A 20,600-nucleotide genomic window follows, 5' to 3' on the forward strand; every position below is an offset into this window, starting at 1 on the left:
AACGCAAAAACAAGCCCGTTGAATATAAATTTCAAGCATCATCATGTTTACGTATGTATGTGTTTGAGAGAGAGTGTGTGTGTGTCCGCTCACACGTACACTCATGTGTCCAGCCAAGTGAAGTTTATGGCGCCAATAAAATGTATTTCATGCTTCCTTAATTTTTATTTGCACTTTTACGCTTTTGTTTTGTCTAATAGAGAGAGATAGCGAAGAAAAGAGGGAGAGAGAGAGAGAGAGAGGTAAAAGAAGGGAGAAAGTGCAGTGAGCTGCACACGAATGGAAGGACAAACACACAATACCAAGTACTTTCGCTATGCGTGTTCCACCTCTAAGTGTTATCAGGATAAGCTCAGGTTCAGAATTAACATTAACATCGTCAGCGTCGTCACTTAAACTATTTAACGCTCTGGCCTCCACCTTCGTCTCCATCTCCATCTCCGTCTCCATCTCCATCTCAATCTCCGTCCCACGATCCCATGCCACTTATAAAACACTTTGCGCTGTTGCTTTACGACGATAGTACCTACTACTATAGTCGGCTGATTATAGAGCATGGAATAATCAGCAAATTCTTGCATCAAGTGGGTGGCCGTAAATTTGCGACGAAAACCTTTTCAAGTGTTTGCGTTTTAGTTTTTGGATAACCAACAACCATAGAGTGAAAATGGTATATTAAAATCGAGAATGTCTAGGCAAGAAGGGAGCATATCCAAGAATGTTAAGTTCTTATACATGTATGTACATACATATGTATTAGTAAAATTCATTACAATAGCAATAATAATGTTAATAATGTTAACTTGGCCAATAAGTGCGCTAAATTGCTCGTGTACTAATTTGGAAATGAGTAAGTCGCCGCATCGACTTCGATATACCATGCACCAAGTGATGGGTACATACACACCAGCACTTCAGCGCTGCCACCACTCCACGGTCAACCAAGCCCAATCAATATGCCTAGTTTGATTGAAATAGGTGGGGTGAAAATAGCTTTTATTACATCCCAAGATCGACTCGACTATTGCGCCGTATACAGTTCCTTGATACTTCACCAGTAGCGAGCTTTAAGTATCCAGTTAAACTAGCTGCCGCAGCAGCATATGGGAAAGTCGCTGCGACGACTTTCCCACTTAAGATTTTCTTACCATGCATCCATAGAGTGAAATGGTATATTAAAGTCGCGGTTTCGATCTAGCCATGTCCGTCCTTCTGTCCGTATGAACACCTAGATCTCGGAGACTATAAGATATAAACCCACTAAATTTAATACGTTGACTCCTGTAGTACCTACTGTGATCAAGTCTATCTCACACTTTTGCCACGCCCCTTCCGTCCTCGCTTTTTAAATAAAACTGGTTTTCGTAAATGCAAAATAAGCTAAAAATTAAAAATTTGTCATGTAAACTCCTTTAGTTAGCACGGAGATATTTATTGTTTAGAAAGAACGCAGATTGTGGTTGTGAAAAAAGTTTGCCACGCCCCGAACTAAATATATCCCGCAACCCCACGAACTGAGTTTGATCAAAATCGGACTGAATATAGCCAGTATATACGTTTTTTAAGTAAGCTATAATATCGAAGTTGGCTGTTGGCCGGTATCGGCGCTAGAGTGCTCCTGTGCTTGTAAGAGGGAGCGAGATATACCCTAATTTGGTATTACAAATTACAAATATTATTACAAATTTAGAACACTTGCTTTACTTGCGGCGTAGAATACGGTAGTCGGCAAGACGATTTACTTCATTATACCATGCATCCATGGTACCAGCATGCACCAACAGGCAGAAGGAAGCATTTCTATATACCTATTCTTGTTCTTGAAATTTAAAATATTTGTTTCACCTGGTGCATGGTATACCCAGGTCGACGAGACAACTTACTTAGTTCACTTTTGGTAGTAATTCACCTTTTTAAATTACATTTTCTTTTTTTGCTTCTCCGCATCTTTTTACAGATTGGCTTTTTGGATGTGGTTATACCGCCGGATTTTATCAGCGAGGACACTTCATCGGATGTGATTGTGCCCGAAGGTAGCTCGGTGCGTTTAACATGTCGGTGAGTAACTCGTATGTACTGCCATTACTGCTGCCCTTTCTATTATCGACCACCCCTATACCCTTTTTGTTTCTCCATCTTTTGATTCTTTTCATTCACATGCACATACATACATACATACATACACAAGTAATCAAGTCCTAGTTCCATGTATCCGCAAGAGCCAGCTCTATATGTAATAATGTCAACAAATTAAGTGACACTTCATTACTCTTGATTTGAAGGGATAGGGTAGACGTAATGCCCTAATTTTCGGGTACATCAGTTGGTGCAGTCGACTTGAAAATCAGTTTAAGCTAAAGTATAAAAATAGTGATGATGAAATATACTTTGATTTAAATTAGCCCGACATAATGAAAGATATTCTTTCTCAACTTACGGTTTCAATTGAACCAGTCTCCGTACGATTTCCAATTTGTGCTAGATTTTTGCAATGGTCAGGGTATTTCAAAGTTTAACTACATGTGATTTTGGTATTTTGCTTTCGTTTTGCCTTTTTTTTGTAGATTTTTTTGGCTCTCCATTTAACTAACGGCGGCGAATGACTGCGGCTATTTTAGTTAGTAATAGCACTCCGCATTTGGCCCGCCACTGATTTATTAACTTGAGCACAAACACATAGAAATTCTTTTTTAACGATTTAACCGCAAAATGATGAAACGTTGGCGATAAGCGTGCGTTCTCTTTCCCTCTATCATTCTCCCAATCACTCCTATCCCCCTCCACCAGTGTGTGTGTGCGAAAAGCTATTAGAGAAACCTTGTCTGCAATTTTTTTTCATTTTTAATGCTACTTATTGTTAGTTAGTAGGGAAAATCCCTTAAAATGAAATGCAGTTTCAGAGCAAAGCTGATGTAGCTCTCTCTCACTTGCTTTTCCAGCCACAACAACAACCAACAAGAAAAAAAAATACAATAAAAAGTTAAATCCAATGATTATCACATTAGTTAGTTCTCTAGCTCATAATTTGTAAAATTGTTGTAATCCCTTGCTTGTATATGCAGTTTGGGCAAAGCAATTTCTATCAAGCACACACACAAACACACCAAAACTAGAACGAGGGAAGCCTATGTATATAAGCCATTGGCTCGATGATTGCCGGCTGCTCCTGTAGCTGACTGCTTGGTCGGTCGGTGGGCTGGTCGGCCGGCCCATTGTTGTGCCTTGCCTTAGTTTTGAAGTCGTCGACGTCGGCACATTCGTTGTAGAAGTCTGTGTGGGTGTAGAACATTTTCTTTTTAGCTATTTTGCATCTGTTTGCGGCATCATAAAAATTTACCACACCCGTGTCTGGTTATTTCGCTGTTCAACAACTGCTGTCTTAACACGCATTCACTACGACATAGAAAATTCAACCTCACTTGAGCAAGTGAAGGAATTCGTTATGGCAATTATATGCTGGACCATCAGATAACCCAGCAATTCAACTAAATACCTGAGATCTAAGTTATTTGGTGGTGGTTAGTGCTCGGGGGATTTAGCTCACCGTGTGTTATCACTGTGGGTTCCATTGGATTCAACAAATCGTATGAATAATTTTTCGAATGGTTTTAATAATTCGTGCTAACTATAGTTGAAGTGTATTGCCAAAATTAAGACATATATTAGAAATATATATGTACATTTATGATTAGTGGCTTTGCCTATAAAATTCAGAGCCTAGAATTTAAGCCCTGCTCTCAGTATATCGAGTTATTTTTTAGAAGATTTAGATTTATGAATGAATGAATTTTTTTTCCTTTTGTTTGGCTTTTTTTTTTTGTCGTAAAAGGTTTAAGTGAAATATATAGATAATATAAATGAAATAATGAAATAGATCAGTTTCTTTTAACTGTCTAGTTTAACTTTTGTCGAAACCGCCAAAAGAGTCCAAAACCCAATTTTACTTATGAATCAGAGAGAAAAGAGAGAATCCTGTGATTGTCGGTTTTTAATTTCTTTAGTATGTATATGCTTTAAAAAGTGCGCCATGTGTGTTTTGGCCATTATTATGGATATAAAACCAAAAACCTTTATTGGTGTGAGAAGGCCTAATAGCAATTGTGTTTATTTAGTGAAAATCCTATTTATTTGAGTATATATTTTTAAGGAAATTCATGTTCTCAATTGGTTTCAAGGTTTCGAGTTAAGAACACATGTTTATGCGTATGTGTAAGAATGCAATATTTTTTAGTCTCTCAATGGGTCCGATAATATTATTCTAATATTTTAGGTGACAGCTTCATTTTCTTTTAGTCGAATATTCCCTTTATCGATCTATGGGATACCCATTATGAAGTATAAAAAGCCACAGACGGTGCCTGCTGGCTTTCTCTAGTTCTGCTTTTGATTCTGGTTCGCTCTGCTGTCGTCCGTCTGCATCGCAAAAACTTTTACTCAATCTACACACACAGACAGACACACACACACACACACACACACATACACACGCACCACACAGAATGAGTCCATAGATATTCTCGTTGTCGTCGTATTAAATTTAATAAGCAACTGAACTTGAATATGTATTCGCATTTACCATTTCCATTGCCTACTTTCCAGCGCCAGATGTAATGCCCTGGCAATTTTCGTTCCCCCTTTTTTATTTTTATTTGTATTAAATGTTGGTGATATACATGCATACTATGTATATAAAAACCCATTTCCTCTATTTGCTTGTACTTTATAGAGCTCGCGGCTATCCAGAACCCATAGTGACCTGGCGTAGGGAGGACGGCAATGAAATCGTTCTTAAAGACAGCATGGGCACTAAAACATTAGGTGAGTTGCAAAAAAAACCCGCTTATTTTCTTTGACCGAACCTAGGATCATTTGTCATTTATTTCTAGTCACCTCCTACCGCGGCGAGGTGCTGAAGCTCACAAAAATCTCACGCAATGAAATGGGCTCATATCTATGCATTGCGTCCAATGGAGTGCCCCCATCGGTTTCAAAGCGCATTTCGCTTAGCATACACTGTAAGTAGCCATTAATTAGAGAGATGTTTGCGGTAATGCGGTAAAGGAGTTAGAGGAGCCCCAAATTCATCCGCAGACATAGTCGCAACCTTACATTCTTTGTGCATACCCAAGTTCATACCTATCCATCCGTCACAGCTCCCTCATACTGTGCATCTGGGGTCTGAGGTCTTCGTTGTGGTGTTTATCTTATATTTAGTTAGTTTCACTTTACTCCATTGTCCGGTACTACAGTGCCGTACACTGGGGCGAAAACGTACACACAACAGCATGTCTGTTGCATGGAGTTTTTCTTCTGTTGTTTAGTTGACTTAGTGTTGTTGTAGTTGAGGGAGCTATAGTTTATGAGATTCGATGGTATTTGGAAGTATTTAGGGTGCTTTTGGGATTCTTGTTTACAAACCTGCAATTCTAAGTATTCTCAAGTAAAATTTTTTAAATATATGCGTTATATCAGTCGAACTAGTCATGTTGTTTGTCTGTCCGTCTATATAAACACCTACTTCTCAAACACTGTAAAAGCTAGAGCTAGCAAATTTGGTATGACTTGTCTAGGGTGTACGGAAATCAAGATTATTTGAAGGAAAAGTGAGTGAGGGAAACCGCCTATGTTTGAATTTAAAATATTTCTGTCTGTTTTTTTTGTTGCATATTGCACTTTCAGGCAAGGGCTCTGATGAATGCCCGTAATAAATGTACGTTTGCAAGTCGTAAATACTTTTTTCAGGAAGCTAAATTTTCAAACAGTCAAAATAAAACAGTTTTTGAGGATTTCAAGCAAAACTAAAAACTATTGTCGGCAATCACATTCATTTTGACACTCATTTGGTTCAGTGTAGGTTTCAGGATAGAGCTTCCGGCTGAGATGGCGCCCTCATCGAGAAAAATGAATATAAATAAAAAGCAGGGCAAAAGGCAAACTCCAAGAATGTATCTGAAGTGGGTTATATCCATGTGTGCGTTTGGGTGTGTCTGTGTGTGTGTGTGTGTCTGTATGGGAATGTGCCGTGCTAACTCGATTGTCGTTGTTGTAATCCGTTTAAATCCTGTCACCGATACCTCTGCATGTGAGTCTGATGATGGCCAGGACAGGACAGTAAAGAACTGCGACCTGGCGTGGTGTCGATGGGGCGTCGGGAAGGGGGGAGGCCTTGGTGGGCCACAGTTTTTTGTCAGACTGTCTGTAGCACGTGCTGGCTGCTGCCATGTGCTGGCAGTTCACTCAATCATCAAGGCAAAAGCAACAGACGGATGAAGACAAAGTCAGGAGCCAGGCGCAGAGGCAGAGACAGAGACGTGGCCGTTGCCGTTGCCACTTTCCACTGCGTTTGTTTGCCAACGTGGCTCCTGTTTATTTTTTGCTCACTCGTTTACCACTGCAGCAAACTCCATCCTCACCACATCACCACACCTCATCACACCTTCGTTCGTCTGTCTGAGCATCTGTGCGTTCTCCTGCAGGACTCCCATCATTTTCGGTTAGGTGGCAAAAATCACGCTTTTTAACATTTTGACATTGTGTTAATGTGGTCTTTAAGTGTTGGACTTTAAAGTATGTAACCCTTTTGCTATTTTGTTCACTATCTACATAGAGCCAGCATAGAGCTTCTCCTCCCCTACCTCTTGGTAAACGCATTGCTGCTTCCAGATACCTTGAAAAAGTTTTCGCAACGTATATTCATTCATTCCTGCTGCGTTTACTTTTCCTGTTGCCATTTTGCAACAACTTCCTCACAATTTGTTTGGCAAATGTTCCGCGGCAAGTGAAAACAAAGTTTTTGTGCTACCAGCAAAAAGAGACCGAGAATATGAGGTTGGTCTTTCCCAGCTCCAGCTTTAGATAGCTGCACGTGTAGACCCGTGTCTTGAACATATTTCCGTTTGCATTTGCTTTTCCGTTCCCCCACTTCTTACTAGGGACTTCCTTTTGTGGCTAATTAGTTATGTATGTATAGATGGAAGGGAGGATGGCGAGATGATGGGATGGATAAATGAATAGATGTATGATTTTTGCGGCACAATGGAGGCCCCACATTAATCTCACTTCTAAATTGTAAACTGAAATATCTGTGTATACCCACCTAGGATGACTTCTTTTATTTATGCTCGACAATCAAATTTTGATCTTGTGTCTCAAGCATCTCGATTGCATGCCTCTGTCCCATAGTGCCCCAAACAGTGGTTTGCAGGCACGTTTCAGTATCGCATATCCATCCCGTGTCCATTTTACCATCCATAGTTTCTTTTTCGCGCTCGCACACATAGAAATAAGTGCGACAAAATTCATAAAATCACGTACGCGTATGCGGCAGAAAGAAGGAACATAGACACACTCTGTCACAGAAAGAGAGTGAAGGAACTACCAACAATATTTCAACGTCCACTCAGGTGGTCTCAAGTTGATCAGACCCCGATGAACATTTTGCATAGTTTGACCTTTACTAAACTAAAGCTTAAATTTTTGCATTCAATTGAATGTCCTTTTCCCAATTTGTTTCTTTTGTGGAAAAGAATAAAGTCAGTCAATAAAGCCGTCTCGCCGACTTTACTATACCATGTACCAAGCGAAACAACTACTTGGTATTAGGACGAAATGGATGTATAATCGACTATTTTTATACGCTGCACCGCAAGGATATACTATTTCGCTTACTCTCACAATCGCACGTGCACTATTTATGGATACTTCTAGTCCGAGTTAATTTATTTTTGCATGATACAGCTACATATATAATCGGATGACTAGATTTTGATCAAATTTGGCACAGTCGTTAACAGCTTGATTAAACTGAAACACAATTAATTTTAGAGCAATCGTGAAAAAAGTACCGAAGTTATTGATAAAAGTCACTGTTGCGCTGATCCAGACGGATGGACAGACGAATGAATGGACTATATGGACTATACCGTTTATTTAAGGATATCAAAAATATTAGTGGCTCTAGCCCTAAGAGTCTCCGAAATCAGAGTGTTTATACGATCGGACAGACAGATAGGCGGTATAGATGGACTTGACTCTTATCAAGAACATAAACATGCTATATACTTGAATATACATACCATTTCAACCTGTTGGTGCAACGTTTAAATACGCCGGATATGTTTAAAATTGTCAAATTAACAACATTAAAAACTGCACAAAAAAATAAACAAAATGAAGTAAGTCTTCTCGCCGACTGAGATATACCATGTACCAGTAAAACAAATATTTCAAATTTATAACAACAAATGCATTTACGTATTTTTGATTAAATTTGGTATTTTGCTGGATATCAAATTTAAGTGTGCCAAATTTGATTGCACAAGGTAAAAAATTACGGGAGATAATCGAGTTTTTTCAAGTTACGAAGGCGTAAGGAGCGTGGCATAATTTTGAAATAAACTTCATCACTACACATACAAACTACAGAGTCTATATACCAAATTTGGAGACACTAGATCTTATAGTCTTCGAGGTCTATGTGGTTTATACGGACAGACGGACCGACATGGTTAGCTCGACTCGACTCTTCATCCTGATCAAGAACATATATACTTTATGGGGTGGGAAACGCCTCCCTCTGCGCGTTACCAACATCTCATCAGGACATCTTGCCAAGGGTAGTACAGTTTTAGTACATCGGTGAAAGATCTCTCGATGCGGAGGCTGTTCAAAAATAGATAATAGATAATGATGTAAGGTACTCAAGAGCCTCTGATTTTGTTAGGGAGTACTCGGTTTTAGTTAAACGTATTGAACAAAAACATTATTCCTGTCCTCTCTCTACGAACAAATATCTATTATAAGTAAATGACGTCTTGTCCTCGAAAGTCCATTCCTAACACGGCTTAGTATGTTCTAAAGGAATTAAAACTGGAGGTGTCCTTAGATGCTTGCACACATCGTGCTTAGGATACGGCACGACTACGTGGTATTCTCCTTCCTCGAATTGGGTTCACACAAAAAGGACAATTTGCAACCTCAATTTTGATTTTGGTCAGAAGTGTGCAACGCATAGATGGAAGCATCTCCGACCATAAAAAGTATATATATTCTTGATCAGCACGTCGAGACGAGTTCAAATAGCCATGTCCGTCCGTCCCTCCGTCCGTTTGGATCGACACGATCTCCTTCTAGACCGTATTGCTACAGAGCTAAAATGCATGTAGACTTGTACTGCACAGTTTGTATTTCTCAGTGACTTTTCTCAACAACTTCGTGATTTTCTGATCTATTGTCATGAAATTTAATATTGGTGAGTTTATTACACCTATAAATGACTGTGCCAAATTGATCAATACATCATATAGCTCCCATTGGAACGATCGGTGGAAAACAGTGACTTTGATCTATAACTTAGTTATTTGCCATGCTAATGTAGGCCGTTCTTTCGCAAACATTACACGTTTTAGATAAAACGTTTTCTCTCATTGACGACTATGGGTAGGTAGGTATAGTTCTGGTGACTGTATCATATAGATCCACACTATTGTCAATATTGTTTATTTAAACATACTATATAATGGCATACTACATGCACCGGATTGCCTCACTTTCACATTTGAGAAAAGAGTAGTTAAAAAAATTACAAGGGTATACAAACTACGACGCGGCCGATACCCTTCCCCAATCAAGGATCGGCACGTGCGTGTGTGGCTTGTGTTGTGTTGCATCTGCATGTGCGTGTGTGTGTTCTGCTGATATCGAGCAATGACGTAGCAGGCTGCTGGCAATGTTTAAGTGTTTGTTGTTTTCCATATTTCCGATCGTATTGAAATTATTGGGGATATGATGTTTCACAGTAAAAAGTATATTATTAAAATCCAACCTCTTCACCGATCTTTGGTATAGCATAAATTTCATAATGATCTGATCTGGATGATTTTTCACCCATGTCAGATCATAAATAGCATAATGCACATGACACACATCGAGTCAGCTTCTCAAGCTGATCAAGAATATAGGTATATACTTTATTGGGTCGGAAAACTCTCCTTCTTTGCGTTACAAACAACTTACCAATTTTGTAATACCCTCTGCAAGAGTATAAAAACGAAAATCAAGTTATTAGTTATCAGTTTAATTTGCGTAATATTAATTGTTCACTATTTAGATCAAATGTTTTTTACGTTTTCACACCTCTAGGTAAGGAAAGTGGACAAAAATTTTGAAAGCAATTGGAAATTTTGGCACAGCCGTAGTTAGCTCGACCCTGTGGTTTGATGTAAACTCTTTCTAATTCCAATTGGCCAAACACACATTCTTATACATCTAAATAGACATTTGGGGCAAATTTGAAATGCATTGGACATTTGGAAAAGTGCCATACAATATGATTTCAATTTTAATTAAGGCAATTTGAAATCTGATTTGAGTTGTCGTTAAGAAGAATGCCCCCACGGGGATGCTTACCAACTGAAATTCTTGCATTCCAGCTGAAATTACTATACAATTCCCTGCAATTACTGCAGTGCCATCTCTTGCCTCTAGCTTTATGCCGGAAACCCAAAAAAACCCACCATATACTGGTCAACATGTACATATACACTTTGTAAACCTAGAAAGGGGATGTCCGAGCTGCCCGCAGACAGTTGTCACCTTTAACTCGGAGGCTCTCTAACAATACTGGCCAAATGCTGCAACACAGAAGGTGCGTCTCTGTGGCAGATGCTACTCTTACTCCGGGTCGGACCGCTTCTCCTCCTCATCCTTTCTATCGTTGTCCTCCTCCGACGACGACGTCATTAGTGCATATTTGTGGCTTTGTTTGCCGCAACTGACACAGAGGCGGGTGATGCGTGTAGAGTGTGCGGCATGAAGTGAAACGAAGGGCCAATGGCTGAACATTGGTTGCTGCCTGCCTGGTGCTGAGGTGTACATGCTCGGAATAATCATGGCAAAATTGCAAATCGCAAGCGAAAGTACTTGGGTACTAAAAATGCACTTGCACTGCGGCCGCATGTGGATGTAGATTAAAAGTAGACGCAGTCAACCAGCACGTTTATTTATGTGTGTATGTGTGTATGTGTTTGGACCCTGGTCAACACACTGGTCCAACGGCGGTGGACACTATGACACTGTGTGTGCTGCATGTCAATAAAGCTAGCACTTGATGCCCTCCTGCTAGTTGCGGTAAAACGTCCTTCCTTGCGGTAAACGTCCTTGATCAGACTTAGACATACGCAGAGGATCGAAAAATATCGCCAAGTAATATGCTATGGAAGTCCAAGCACCATATATGCATATTGTAAGAACGACAGAGTCGATGATATATATGTACATATGTATATGTATTTATATATATGTACATATACACATACAGAGAGACGACGCACTCGTCCATGGAAATCAATTAAAATCGTTTAAACTTACAAAACTGTCGGCAGAGACACACACAAATACAGAGACATATAGAATAGGAGCCATTGTTGCAACATGCTTCTATTGCTGTTGCTTCTGCAATCAACCATCAATGCACTCACTCTCCACATACACATGCACACACACACACACATATTCATACCCATGGACACACAAGGAGCAATCTGTGAGCTTTAGCCTCGCCTCCTTTCCCCTTTTCTGTCCCTTCACCTATCTTTCTATCCTTTCTGCCCCAAAGGCGACTTTGGCAGTTTTACAAAACCACCAATTTTGGTTATAGCCTCTCTTTGGAATGGCAATCCTCCGCCCGACAGTCCTTTCTTAGTGACAATAAATACTCATTCGTTGCAGAAGAGTTCATCTAGTGTAACGTGAAGAGTTCTTACATGGACTTGAATTGCATTTTGATGAGCCTACACTATGCTACACTACTACACCAACACACTCAATTGCCCACCAAAGTACGATAAGCAAATGTAACGAAAGCTATTGCATATACATATGTCTGTATGTATGTTTGTATGCATGTATCTATTGTAGTGCATGCATTGCTGAAATGTTAGTAAAATTGCAAAAATCGTTGATGGTGGTCCGATTAAAGCGTCCGAAAAAAGCGAATATGCTTACAAACATACTTTATAATATCTCTGTTGATGACTGATATACTCAATAATCTATCTAGCTTCTCTCAAACACTTAAAAGCCAAGAGTGCAAGAAACTTATACCATAACATTCCATTTTGATCTTTGTTAGTAATATAAAGATCTACTCAGTTATCGGAATCAGAGGCTTACTCTTTGACATTTTGCAACAATTTGAGGCTGTCTCACAGGTGAAAGGACCTGCATGGTGGTAGCCCTTGTTCGACCCCACGCTTGTGAGATGTTGATAGTTAATTTAATTTAAAATAACTTCCTTTGTTATGAAAATATATTGAACTTTAATTTAAACATTTAACAATTTTCCATATGGATTAAGAATAGAAAAGTGAAAATGGTAAAACAAAAAACACAAAATTTGCATATCTAAGGGAGTGGATTTTACGCACTTCGGTTAGTTTGATTTGGCGTTACTGGCGGACTGTGAAAATTGAGAAACATTTATATATCGATGGCAAATAGATATTGAGCCTTGCTTGAACATTGATGGATGACTTTCCTTTCCCTGAGAATCACTTAAATTTGATTAATTGATTTAATTCAGGCCGAAAATTCCCGCGGCTGACGGAAATCCTGGTGGGAAGACATTTGGATTTGTAAATGTATTCTGTTAGTTTTTGGGGCCACCCAACTTACGATCATTGACATTTGTATTGAGTTTAGCTTTAGTTATATCCACATCGAATTCTGATTCACAATCCGAGAGCTCATCCTCTTGGCGACGCCAGAGACGTGGGGGCTTCTGGTCCTGATCCTTGGCACCAATCAGGCACTTAATTTCCGGCTTAGGTATGACCGAGTCATCTACATCAATGCTACGGCGACGTATTGCCTTGACAGCAGCACCAAGAGCCACACAAGCGGCTGCAGTGGCTCCCACATAGATCAGAGTGTTCCGCGACGGGCGCAGTCCGTTCGAGAATCCAGTCGGATAGGTTAATTGAATTTGATGAGCCAGATCGGCAATATGTTTAGTATAGTCCAACAGCATGCTTGAATAATCGGCGATATGAACTAAAAACAATAAGATGCGATAAGTTAAGATAGCGAATAACAGGATAAGTGCATTATAAAATTTTAAACATTTTCCTTCTCTCTCTCTCTCTTTTTCTCCCCATACATTTTCGTTGCAGTTCATCCTGTTATTCAAGTACCAAATCAATTAGTCGGCGCACCACTTGGCACTGATGTTCAAATCGAGTGTCACGTTGAGGCCTCGCCCAAATCAATTAACTATTGGATTAAGGACACGGGTAAGTCACATTCTCTACTATCCGCCACCACTATCCCTCTCTTGCTCTTTCTATGTGTGCGCACATGTTGTCTGGCTGTTGGTCTGTCGGTCCCTCAGTGTGTCCATCTATCTATCTGTCTGTGCGTATGCTGCTGATGTGTCCAGCACCCCGAACACATCATTACTTCAACATTGTACCCATGAAAACCCTCGCCAGGCGTGGTCAGGCCATCATTAGTCAGTTTCAGTTGTCAGTCTGGCATGTTCCGTGTTTGGTCTTTTTAATGCCATAAACTAGGCTATCTAAAAAATAATTTGCATAGCAACCCAAAAAAATATGCAGCAAATGTGTGTACAAACATTTTCAAATTAATCTTTGAACAGTTTAGCATTATCTTAGAGACACAATTTATATACCAAGGCAATGAACTGGTGAGGAGATCAATTTAGCCACGTCTTAAAATCCTGCTTTGCTCCTGACTGATGACTGTCGATCTCTCTTGACTATTGATATGACATATATCAATATATATACATATATGTATAATGGGTATACTGTAATATGGGTGTTGCAGCTCTTTCTAATGCCTTTGACCAACATCAGTCAGACGATCCAACCAATTGTCGAGTTCGAGGTCTAGGTCTAGTAATGAAAAACTTAAATATCGAGTTGTTTTCATCGATTGAGGGAGTGAGAATGAAATGCCTAAGCAAAAAGGACTCCAAAAGGACTGCCAGAGCAAAAGAATGTAGATAGTCAAAATTTGTGAGAGGAGAATATGCAATTACGGGTATTATCTATTAAAAGTCCTACAAGCACCTAACGATAAATCGACTTAGCATTAATATGCCGTACAAAACAACACTTCGTTGACTAGGATGAAGGACTACCGCTTCCTAGCTCCCCCCTTCTTCAATGTGTTTGGGCACACAAGTTCAAGTGGACATATATGTACATACATATATGTACATACATTCACATAGGCTCTCAGATGTTGTGGAATATATTACACGCACACACAGGATAAGATATGTACGTTTTGGCTCTTGGTTTTTGGTCGACTTATGCATACATATTTACGATTCTTTTCTTAATCATTAAACATCAAATATATTGACTGAGCATTAACATGACATTTCACCCCAAGCCCGATTTGGCCCTAAGACAAAGGGATGTAAACTAACAATGTTTTGGTTGTCAGGTTCATCAAACTGCATTATGCACACATGTGGACAAGTGAATACATACACACATACAAACATATGTATGAGTGTGTGTAAATATATAAATGCACAGACGATAAAACGTTTTGCAAGCCATTGGCTTTAATTTGTTCTATTTACTTACGCAAAAATACCGTTGTCAGAATTAAGATGCCAAGTATAATACGCCAATCTTTTCTCGTGTATTATGGTCTGATTTTCTATATATATATAAATATATTGGTAAAAAATATTATTATTATTTTATTCAGGACTAACGACGATACGTAGCGTTTTGTAGAGAAATATATTTTGAATAAAGCAAAAAATAAACCCAGCATCAGTAACTAGACTGTCTTTAAATTCACAGACTACTAGGTACTGTTCACATTTATTGATATTCATTTTTATCTTCTCAGGTGAAATGATAGTCTCCTCCGTTAAATATCACGTTCAGGAAGCATCTCAATCGATGTACGAGACCAAAATGACAATGATTGTGCGTAAGTTCCAAAAAGATGATGTTGGATCGTATCGATGCATAGCCAAAAATTCACTAGGTGAAGTGGATAGCAGTATACGATTATATGGTAAGTTAAAAAAAACATAAGTCTATGTCGCTATTATTAAAAGGGAATACATGACACAACTAACTTTGGCCTTGTCGAAGTTTTCATATGTATTATGTACATACACTTGCAGTGGAACACATGTATTTAACTTCCGAAGATCAAATGTATATGTGTTTTTTAAACTATTTTCAACGAGGATCCGGGTTCGAATCACAAGATAGTGAATGGATATAGTTTTCGTCTAAGCCGAAGGCCTTAGTTGCCAGTGCTTGTAAAATATAGTTAGGTTAATAGTTTATAACTATGTATATCCTATACTTTAATAATAATAATAATAATTTTCAAATGTTTCATAGCAGGCATATGCACTCTAGCGCTGCCTCCAGCCCACGGCCAATTCTGTTTATACGTATAATTTAAGTATTTCTAGTCCGATTTTAATAAAATTTGGTACGGCGGTAGAAATTAATAAGTCTAATTAGTGTTCCGAATTGGATTCCTATAGTCAAAAATGTCTAGTTACAAAACTAAAAGTCTTTAGTGATTGTAAAATTCATTTTAGTTTCACTCAATGTCTTTATTATACCCTTGCAGAGGGTATTATAAAATTGGTCAGATGTTTGTAACACACAGAAGGAGATGTTTTCGACCCCATATTCTTGATCAGCATGAGAAGCTGAGTCGATATAGCCATGTCCGTCCGTCCGTCCGTCTGTGCAAATCAACTTCACGCATTTCAACGCAACATTTTCTAGATTTTTCTATGAATCTCGGCCCTTAATTTCAAGAAAATATTAAAATCACAACGGTTGTATGAAAAGTATTATATTGAATGAGATACTAAGCATACGTTTTTGGGCAAAATACGGGTTTTTGACCGTGGAGGCGAGATGCCACGACCATTTTCTCTAAAAATAATTGCAAAATATATTTATTACCTCACGCAATGCAATGAGACTGAAAATTATTGTTAAACATACATTTTTGAATTAAGTGCTCAAAAAACGGCTCGGCACCCCTATTTATTAGTGTAATTAGTTAATTATTAGTGTAATAATGTTTTGTATTGATGACTTGAGTTGCAGGGAAAGAAATTCCAAAAAGTAAAAATATTATTGCCAAGGACTGCAAGGGTACATAAACTTTGGTATAGCCGATGTTAGCGTCTTGGATATTTATACCCTTGCAAAAAGGGTATATTAATTTTGGTTAGAAGTGTACAACGCATAGAAGGAAGCATTTCCGACTATATAAAGTATATACATTCTTGATCAGCACGACGAGGCGAGTTTATATAGCCATGTCTGACCGTCCGTCCGTCTGTCCGTCTGCCCGTCTGTCCGTCCGTCTGGATCAACGCAAACTCCTCCTAAACCGTTGGAGCTACAGAGTTGAAATTTTGCATGTAGGCTTGTACATACTGCAGGGGTTGTATATCTCCGGTATATCTTCAGCCGGATCGGACCACTATATCATATAGCTCCCATACAAACCGCAAAGTCACGACCAGTGACTTTTCTCAATAACTGCGTTATTTTTTGAGCTACTTTCGTGAAATTTAATATTGGTGAGTTAATTACACATATAAACTACTATGCCAAATTTGATCAAGATCGGGTGACTATATCATATAGCTCCCATAGGAACGATCTTTCAAAAACAGTGACTTTTGTCAATAACTTATTAAACAACAAATTAAACATTTATTAGCTTAATATATCTGTTAATGACTGTGCCGAATTTGATAAAAGGCGGGTAACTATATCATATAGCTCCCATAGGAACGATCGGTGGAAAACAGTGACTTTGATCAATATCTTAGTTTTTTCCTATGCTAAGATTGTAGGCCGTTCTTTCGCAAACTTAGCCTTTTTAGATAAAACGTTTTTCCACTTTGATGGCTATACAAAGAGTTACCAAAAAAATTGCAAGGGTATACAAACTTCGACGCGGTCGAAGTTAGCCCGGCCCTTTGGTTTTTTAATGAATTAAGAGAGAAAACCAGAGAACCGGCTGTGTCGAAGTTTGTATACCCTTGCAAGTTTGATGTTACTTTTTTGTCACTTACAAGCGATCACTAAAACTCACACTCACACTCCGATCATTAAAACTATATATGTTCTTGATTGAAGGATTGTATCTGTCGGATTAAGCCCGATCGGATACAATATCATATAACTCTCCAGTTTAAAAAAGTTATTAATGACTGCCAAATTTATATACATAGGTATATATCCTTTGCGATTATCGCACATGACAATTTTGTTCAAAATCGGATACCTAAGTATATTATATAGCTGTCATAGTATACAATAAAATGGCGTGCTACATATATGCATGCACCGCACTGATCCGCTTAAGTCTAAAAGCCGTTCTTCTGCGAAAATATATATATAGGAATAGATTTCAAAAAAGCCAGGTATCTTTTGGTTAGACTTTTTTCACTTTGATTTGAATTACCCCACGGAGGCATGTTATATGTTTGCTTGTACGTATACAGTTAGTTAGTTAGTTATTGTGTGACACCTTCTTTTGTTTGTTGCAGAAATCCCAGGACCGAATCGTAAAATTCCTAGCAAAGGTAGCGGAAGCGGAGCAGGTGCGGGCAGTACTGGTACCAACGATGCGGATGCCAATGACATTTTAAAACTGAAACAAGTCAAAGTCACCTATCAGCCGGGTGGCGACGATGAGGAACTGCAATATGGTTCGTCCGAGGATTTTGAGAATGGCGATGGATATGGTGGACTGCCGCCGTTATCGCCTCACGTTTACTACACCAGTGGCAATAAGCCTCCCACACATAAGCCAGGAGGCGGCGTCGGTGGTGGGAGTGGCAGCAATCAGCATCAACATCATCATCATCACCATCACCAGCAGACGCATGGGAGCAATGGCAATGGCGTCGGCGGCAACGAGTTGACTCCGTCAGGTGCCGGTGGCAATGCCGGAGCCGGTGGCATCACCCGTAAGCCACCCTATTATGGTACGGAAGTGCGCGGTGGTGGCAATGGCGGAATTGGCGGCCCCCTGGACAACAACGAAATGAGCTCCGGAGCCGAAGGTGTTCATGGTGGCGGCATAGGAGTAAACAATCGATGTCGATGGTTGTGGCACTGTCGACAGCCGTTCTTAATGGGTTTGTCGGCTATGTCCGGTTTTCTCTTGACGCTTTGGCTGTTATAATACCCAATGGTTAGTGTATAACAGCCTTCCCAAGTACACAAACCCACACCCACACACAAACACAGCCACATATGTTGTAGTAGCAAATGTTAAATTGTTTATAAACAAATTACATAAAAAATAACTTAAATTACATACAAGTAAGTGAAACGTATCTAAGGTAAATGCAAAAAAATCCCCCTTCTCATCCTTCATCATAACAAGAATTCATTCATTTTTCTTTAATTAACTTGCCCAAAATGCAATTTTAGGTCCTATTTTTTTTCAACTCTCTTCAGTTTGTCATTAATTCCTCATTAAATTCTACGCTTGTCGCTCACCTTCGACTTTGACTTTTTTGACATGAAAGCAATTTCCCAAACCGATTTATATAAGTATACATATATTTCTTTTTGTGGAATCCCAAAAAGAGGAAAGCCCAAACCACCCTCCGCCGAAAGGTCAATTAATATAAAAAAGAAAAAAAAAAATGCTGAAGAAAATATAAAAAAAACGCAAAAGTGTAAAACTTTTAATTTAAAAAAAAGCGAGAAAAATGAATCGGGTATTTGCTTTTAACCCCATTATCCATTTTTATTCATTTGCCTACACTTTTCTAAACACTGTTCGATAAAATTCCAAATCTTGAAGGAAAAACTTGCAGTGAATGTTTTTTACAAAATTGTATAGGCCAATTTTTACAATAATTTATCAATCAAATATAAAGTTGGTTAGCTGTTTTAACTTCGATTTAAAATCATTTTTATATTTTATTGGCCAGGTTTTTGAAAAACTTGTAGGACATTTAAATTACTTTATTTAGATAACTTTTGGCAAGTGTACAAAACATTCGAAGTAATTACTCATTATTGTTCTTTTTCAGTTGTTTCCACCCATTTTTTTTCTTTTCTCAACTTTGATTGACATTTCAAAATTATAAGAAGGTCGTCGCAAAATAAGATTCAACTTTTTTTTTACTTTTGGAAAACGGCCGGAGGGAGACCTCCATACTTTCAATAATTATATTCGTATACTATTTATATGCAAATATATAAGTATATACATATGTACTCATACAAATGCTAATATATGTATGTGCGTACTGATATACACATTGTATGTATGTATGGATGTATGTACACATGGCCCATTCTTTCTCAAAGGGAACAGGGCTGTAACCAAACTTCCCGTGGACTGATTTAAATGATCTCCTTCGGTAGGAGAGCGGATCCTAAGGGTGATTCCAGTGATGATTCTGTATAGCGGCTCAAAGTCAGTCAAAAAACCTCCAATTCGAGTGAAATTTTCAGGGTGTGACACCTATTGAAGGTAATAGAAGTACCTAAACAGCTAATCACAAAGATTGACCATATATGTATATATATATGTATATTTTTGATTAAATTAGGTATTGAACTCTTCTTTATGTGGGTTATTTGTAAATCTGCAGTTAGTTTAACCATTAAGAACTCAAAAAAGCGGAAAGAATTTAAAACGGTACCCGGAAATTTTGAATACAACCCTGTCTCTAGAGGAAAAGAAAATCAAAACAATTTTTCAGGCCAAAATCCAAAACTTTTGTAAAGACTGCATATGCAAAAAAGGTTACGAACTGGTTCTAGTTGTTGGTAAAGGAAAACTGCACCATCTGCTTTTGTCTAAGATAGTGGATGGGAAAGGGGTGGGTGGAATAAGCATAAGTTGGGGGGCACCTTATGATGAATTACACACGCACACCCACCCACACACTCACACACACACACACGCACACTTAGTGTGTAAGGTTTACGTCACAGTCAGTTTTTAATGAAATAAAAACTTTTTGGCAAAGTGAATTTCATTGTACACCGAACCAATGACGACAACTTACTTACAGGAAGGGAAAAAGTATGTAGATATACTGAAAAGGAGTGTGTGGGTGTGTAGAAAACCGCCAAAAGCTGCCACTGATGATGATAATAAGATGATGCTGACAACCGCAGTAAAAGCAAGCGGCGAAAAACAAGAAGACAACACAAAGACTGGCTACAACAGAAGGTGGCAGAGGCAGGGAGGTAATAGGGCTGTGTCTTGGGTGTGGGGGTGGTTGACACAAGTGTTTCAAAATACATACATTGGCCCCTAGAACCACCGATGTTGTGCCCACTCCATTACCACTATGAAAGAGAGAGCCAACTACTGGCTATGTATGTAAGTACGTACAACTACAAAACGCAACACTTTTTGTTGTTGCTGCTGTTGTTGCTGTTGCTGCTGTTGCCACTTTGCTGCTTGTAAACTCGCGTCTTTTGTTGTTATCTTTGTTTGCTGATGACGCATGTGTGTCAATGTAAGTGCGAATATTTATTTGTGTGTGTTTGTTTACGTTATTGCTGTTGTTGTTGCGGTTG

At 38.8% G+C, this 20,600-nt stretch overlaps 2 protein-coding genes across 2 annotated transcripts in view; one reads left to right on the forward strand and one right to left on the reverse strand.

The window, feature by feature from the left end:
* LOC6653060 (lachesin) overlaps positions 1-18,406 on the forward strand; it is a 38,059-nt gene extending 19,653 nt beyond the window's left edge. The window contains exons 4-9 of the mRNA XM_002075170.4: positions 1,958-2,058; positions 4,727-4,818; positions 4,887-5,015; positions 13,170-13,289; positions 14,893-15,063; positions 17,591-18,406. Coding sequence (XP_002075206.4) covers positions 1,958-2,058; positions 4,727-4,818; positions 4,887-5,015; positions 13,170-13,289; positions 14,893-15,063; positions 17,591-18,231 — 1,254 coding nt within the window. The 3' untranslated portion in view covers positions 18,232-18,406. The remainder of the gene's footprint in view (positions 1-1,957; positions 2,059-4,726; positions 4,819-4,886; positions 5,016-13,169; positions 13,290-14,892; positions 15,064-17,590) is intronic.
* On the reverse strand, positions 12,294-14,804 carry LOC124460570. The gene is made up of 3 exons (XM_047011626.1): positions 14,619-14,804; positions 12,673-13,050; positions 12,294-12,609 (listed from the first exon to the last, which is right to left on the reverse strand). Exons 2-3 carry the CDS (start codon positions 13,025-13,027, stop codon positions 12,572-12,574), a joined length of 393 nt encoding a protein of 130 aa, XP_046867582.1. The 5' UTR covers positions 13,028-13,050; positions 14,619-14,804; the 3' UTR covers positions 12,294-12,571.
* Positions 18,407-20,600: the final 2,194 nt, after the last annotated feature.

The sequence above is a fragment of the Drosophila willistoni genome (assembly GCF_018902025.1).
Source record: "Drosophila willistoni isolate 14030-0811.24 chromosome XL unlocalized genomic scaffold, UCI_dwil_1.1 Seg142, whole genome shotgun sequence".
NCBI lineage: Eukaryota > Metazoa > Arthropoda > Insecta > Diptera > Drosophilidae > Drosophila > Drosophila willistoni.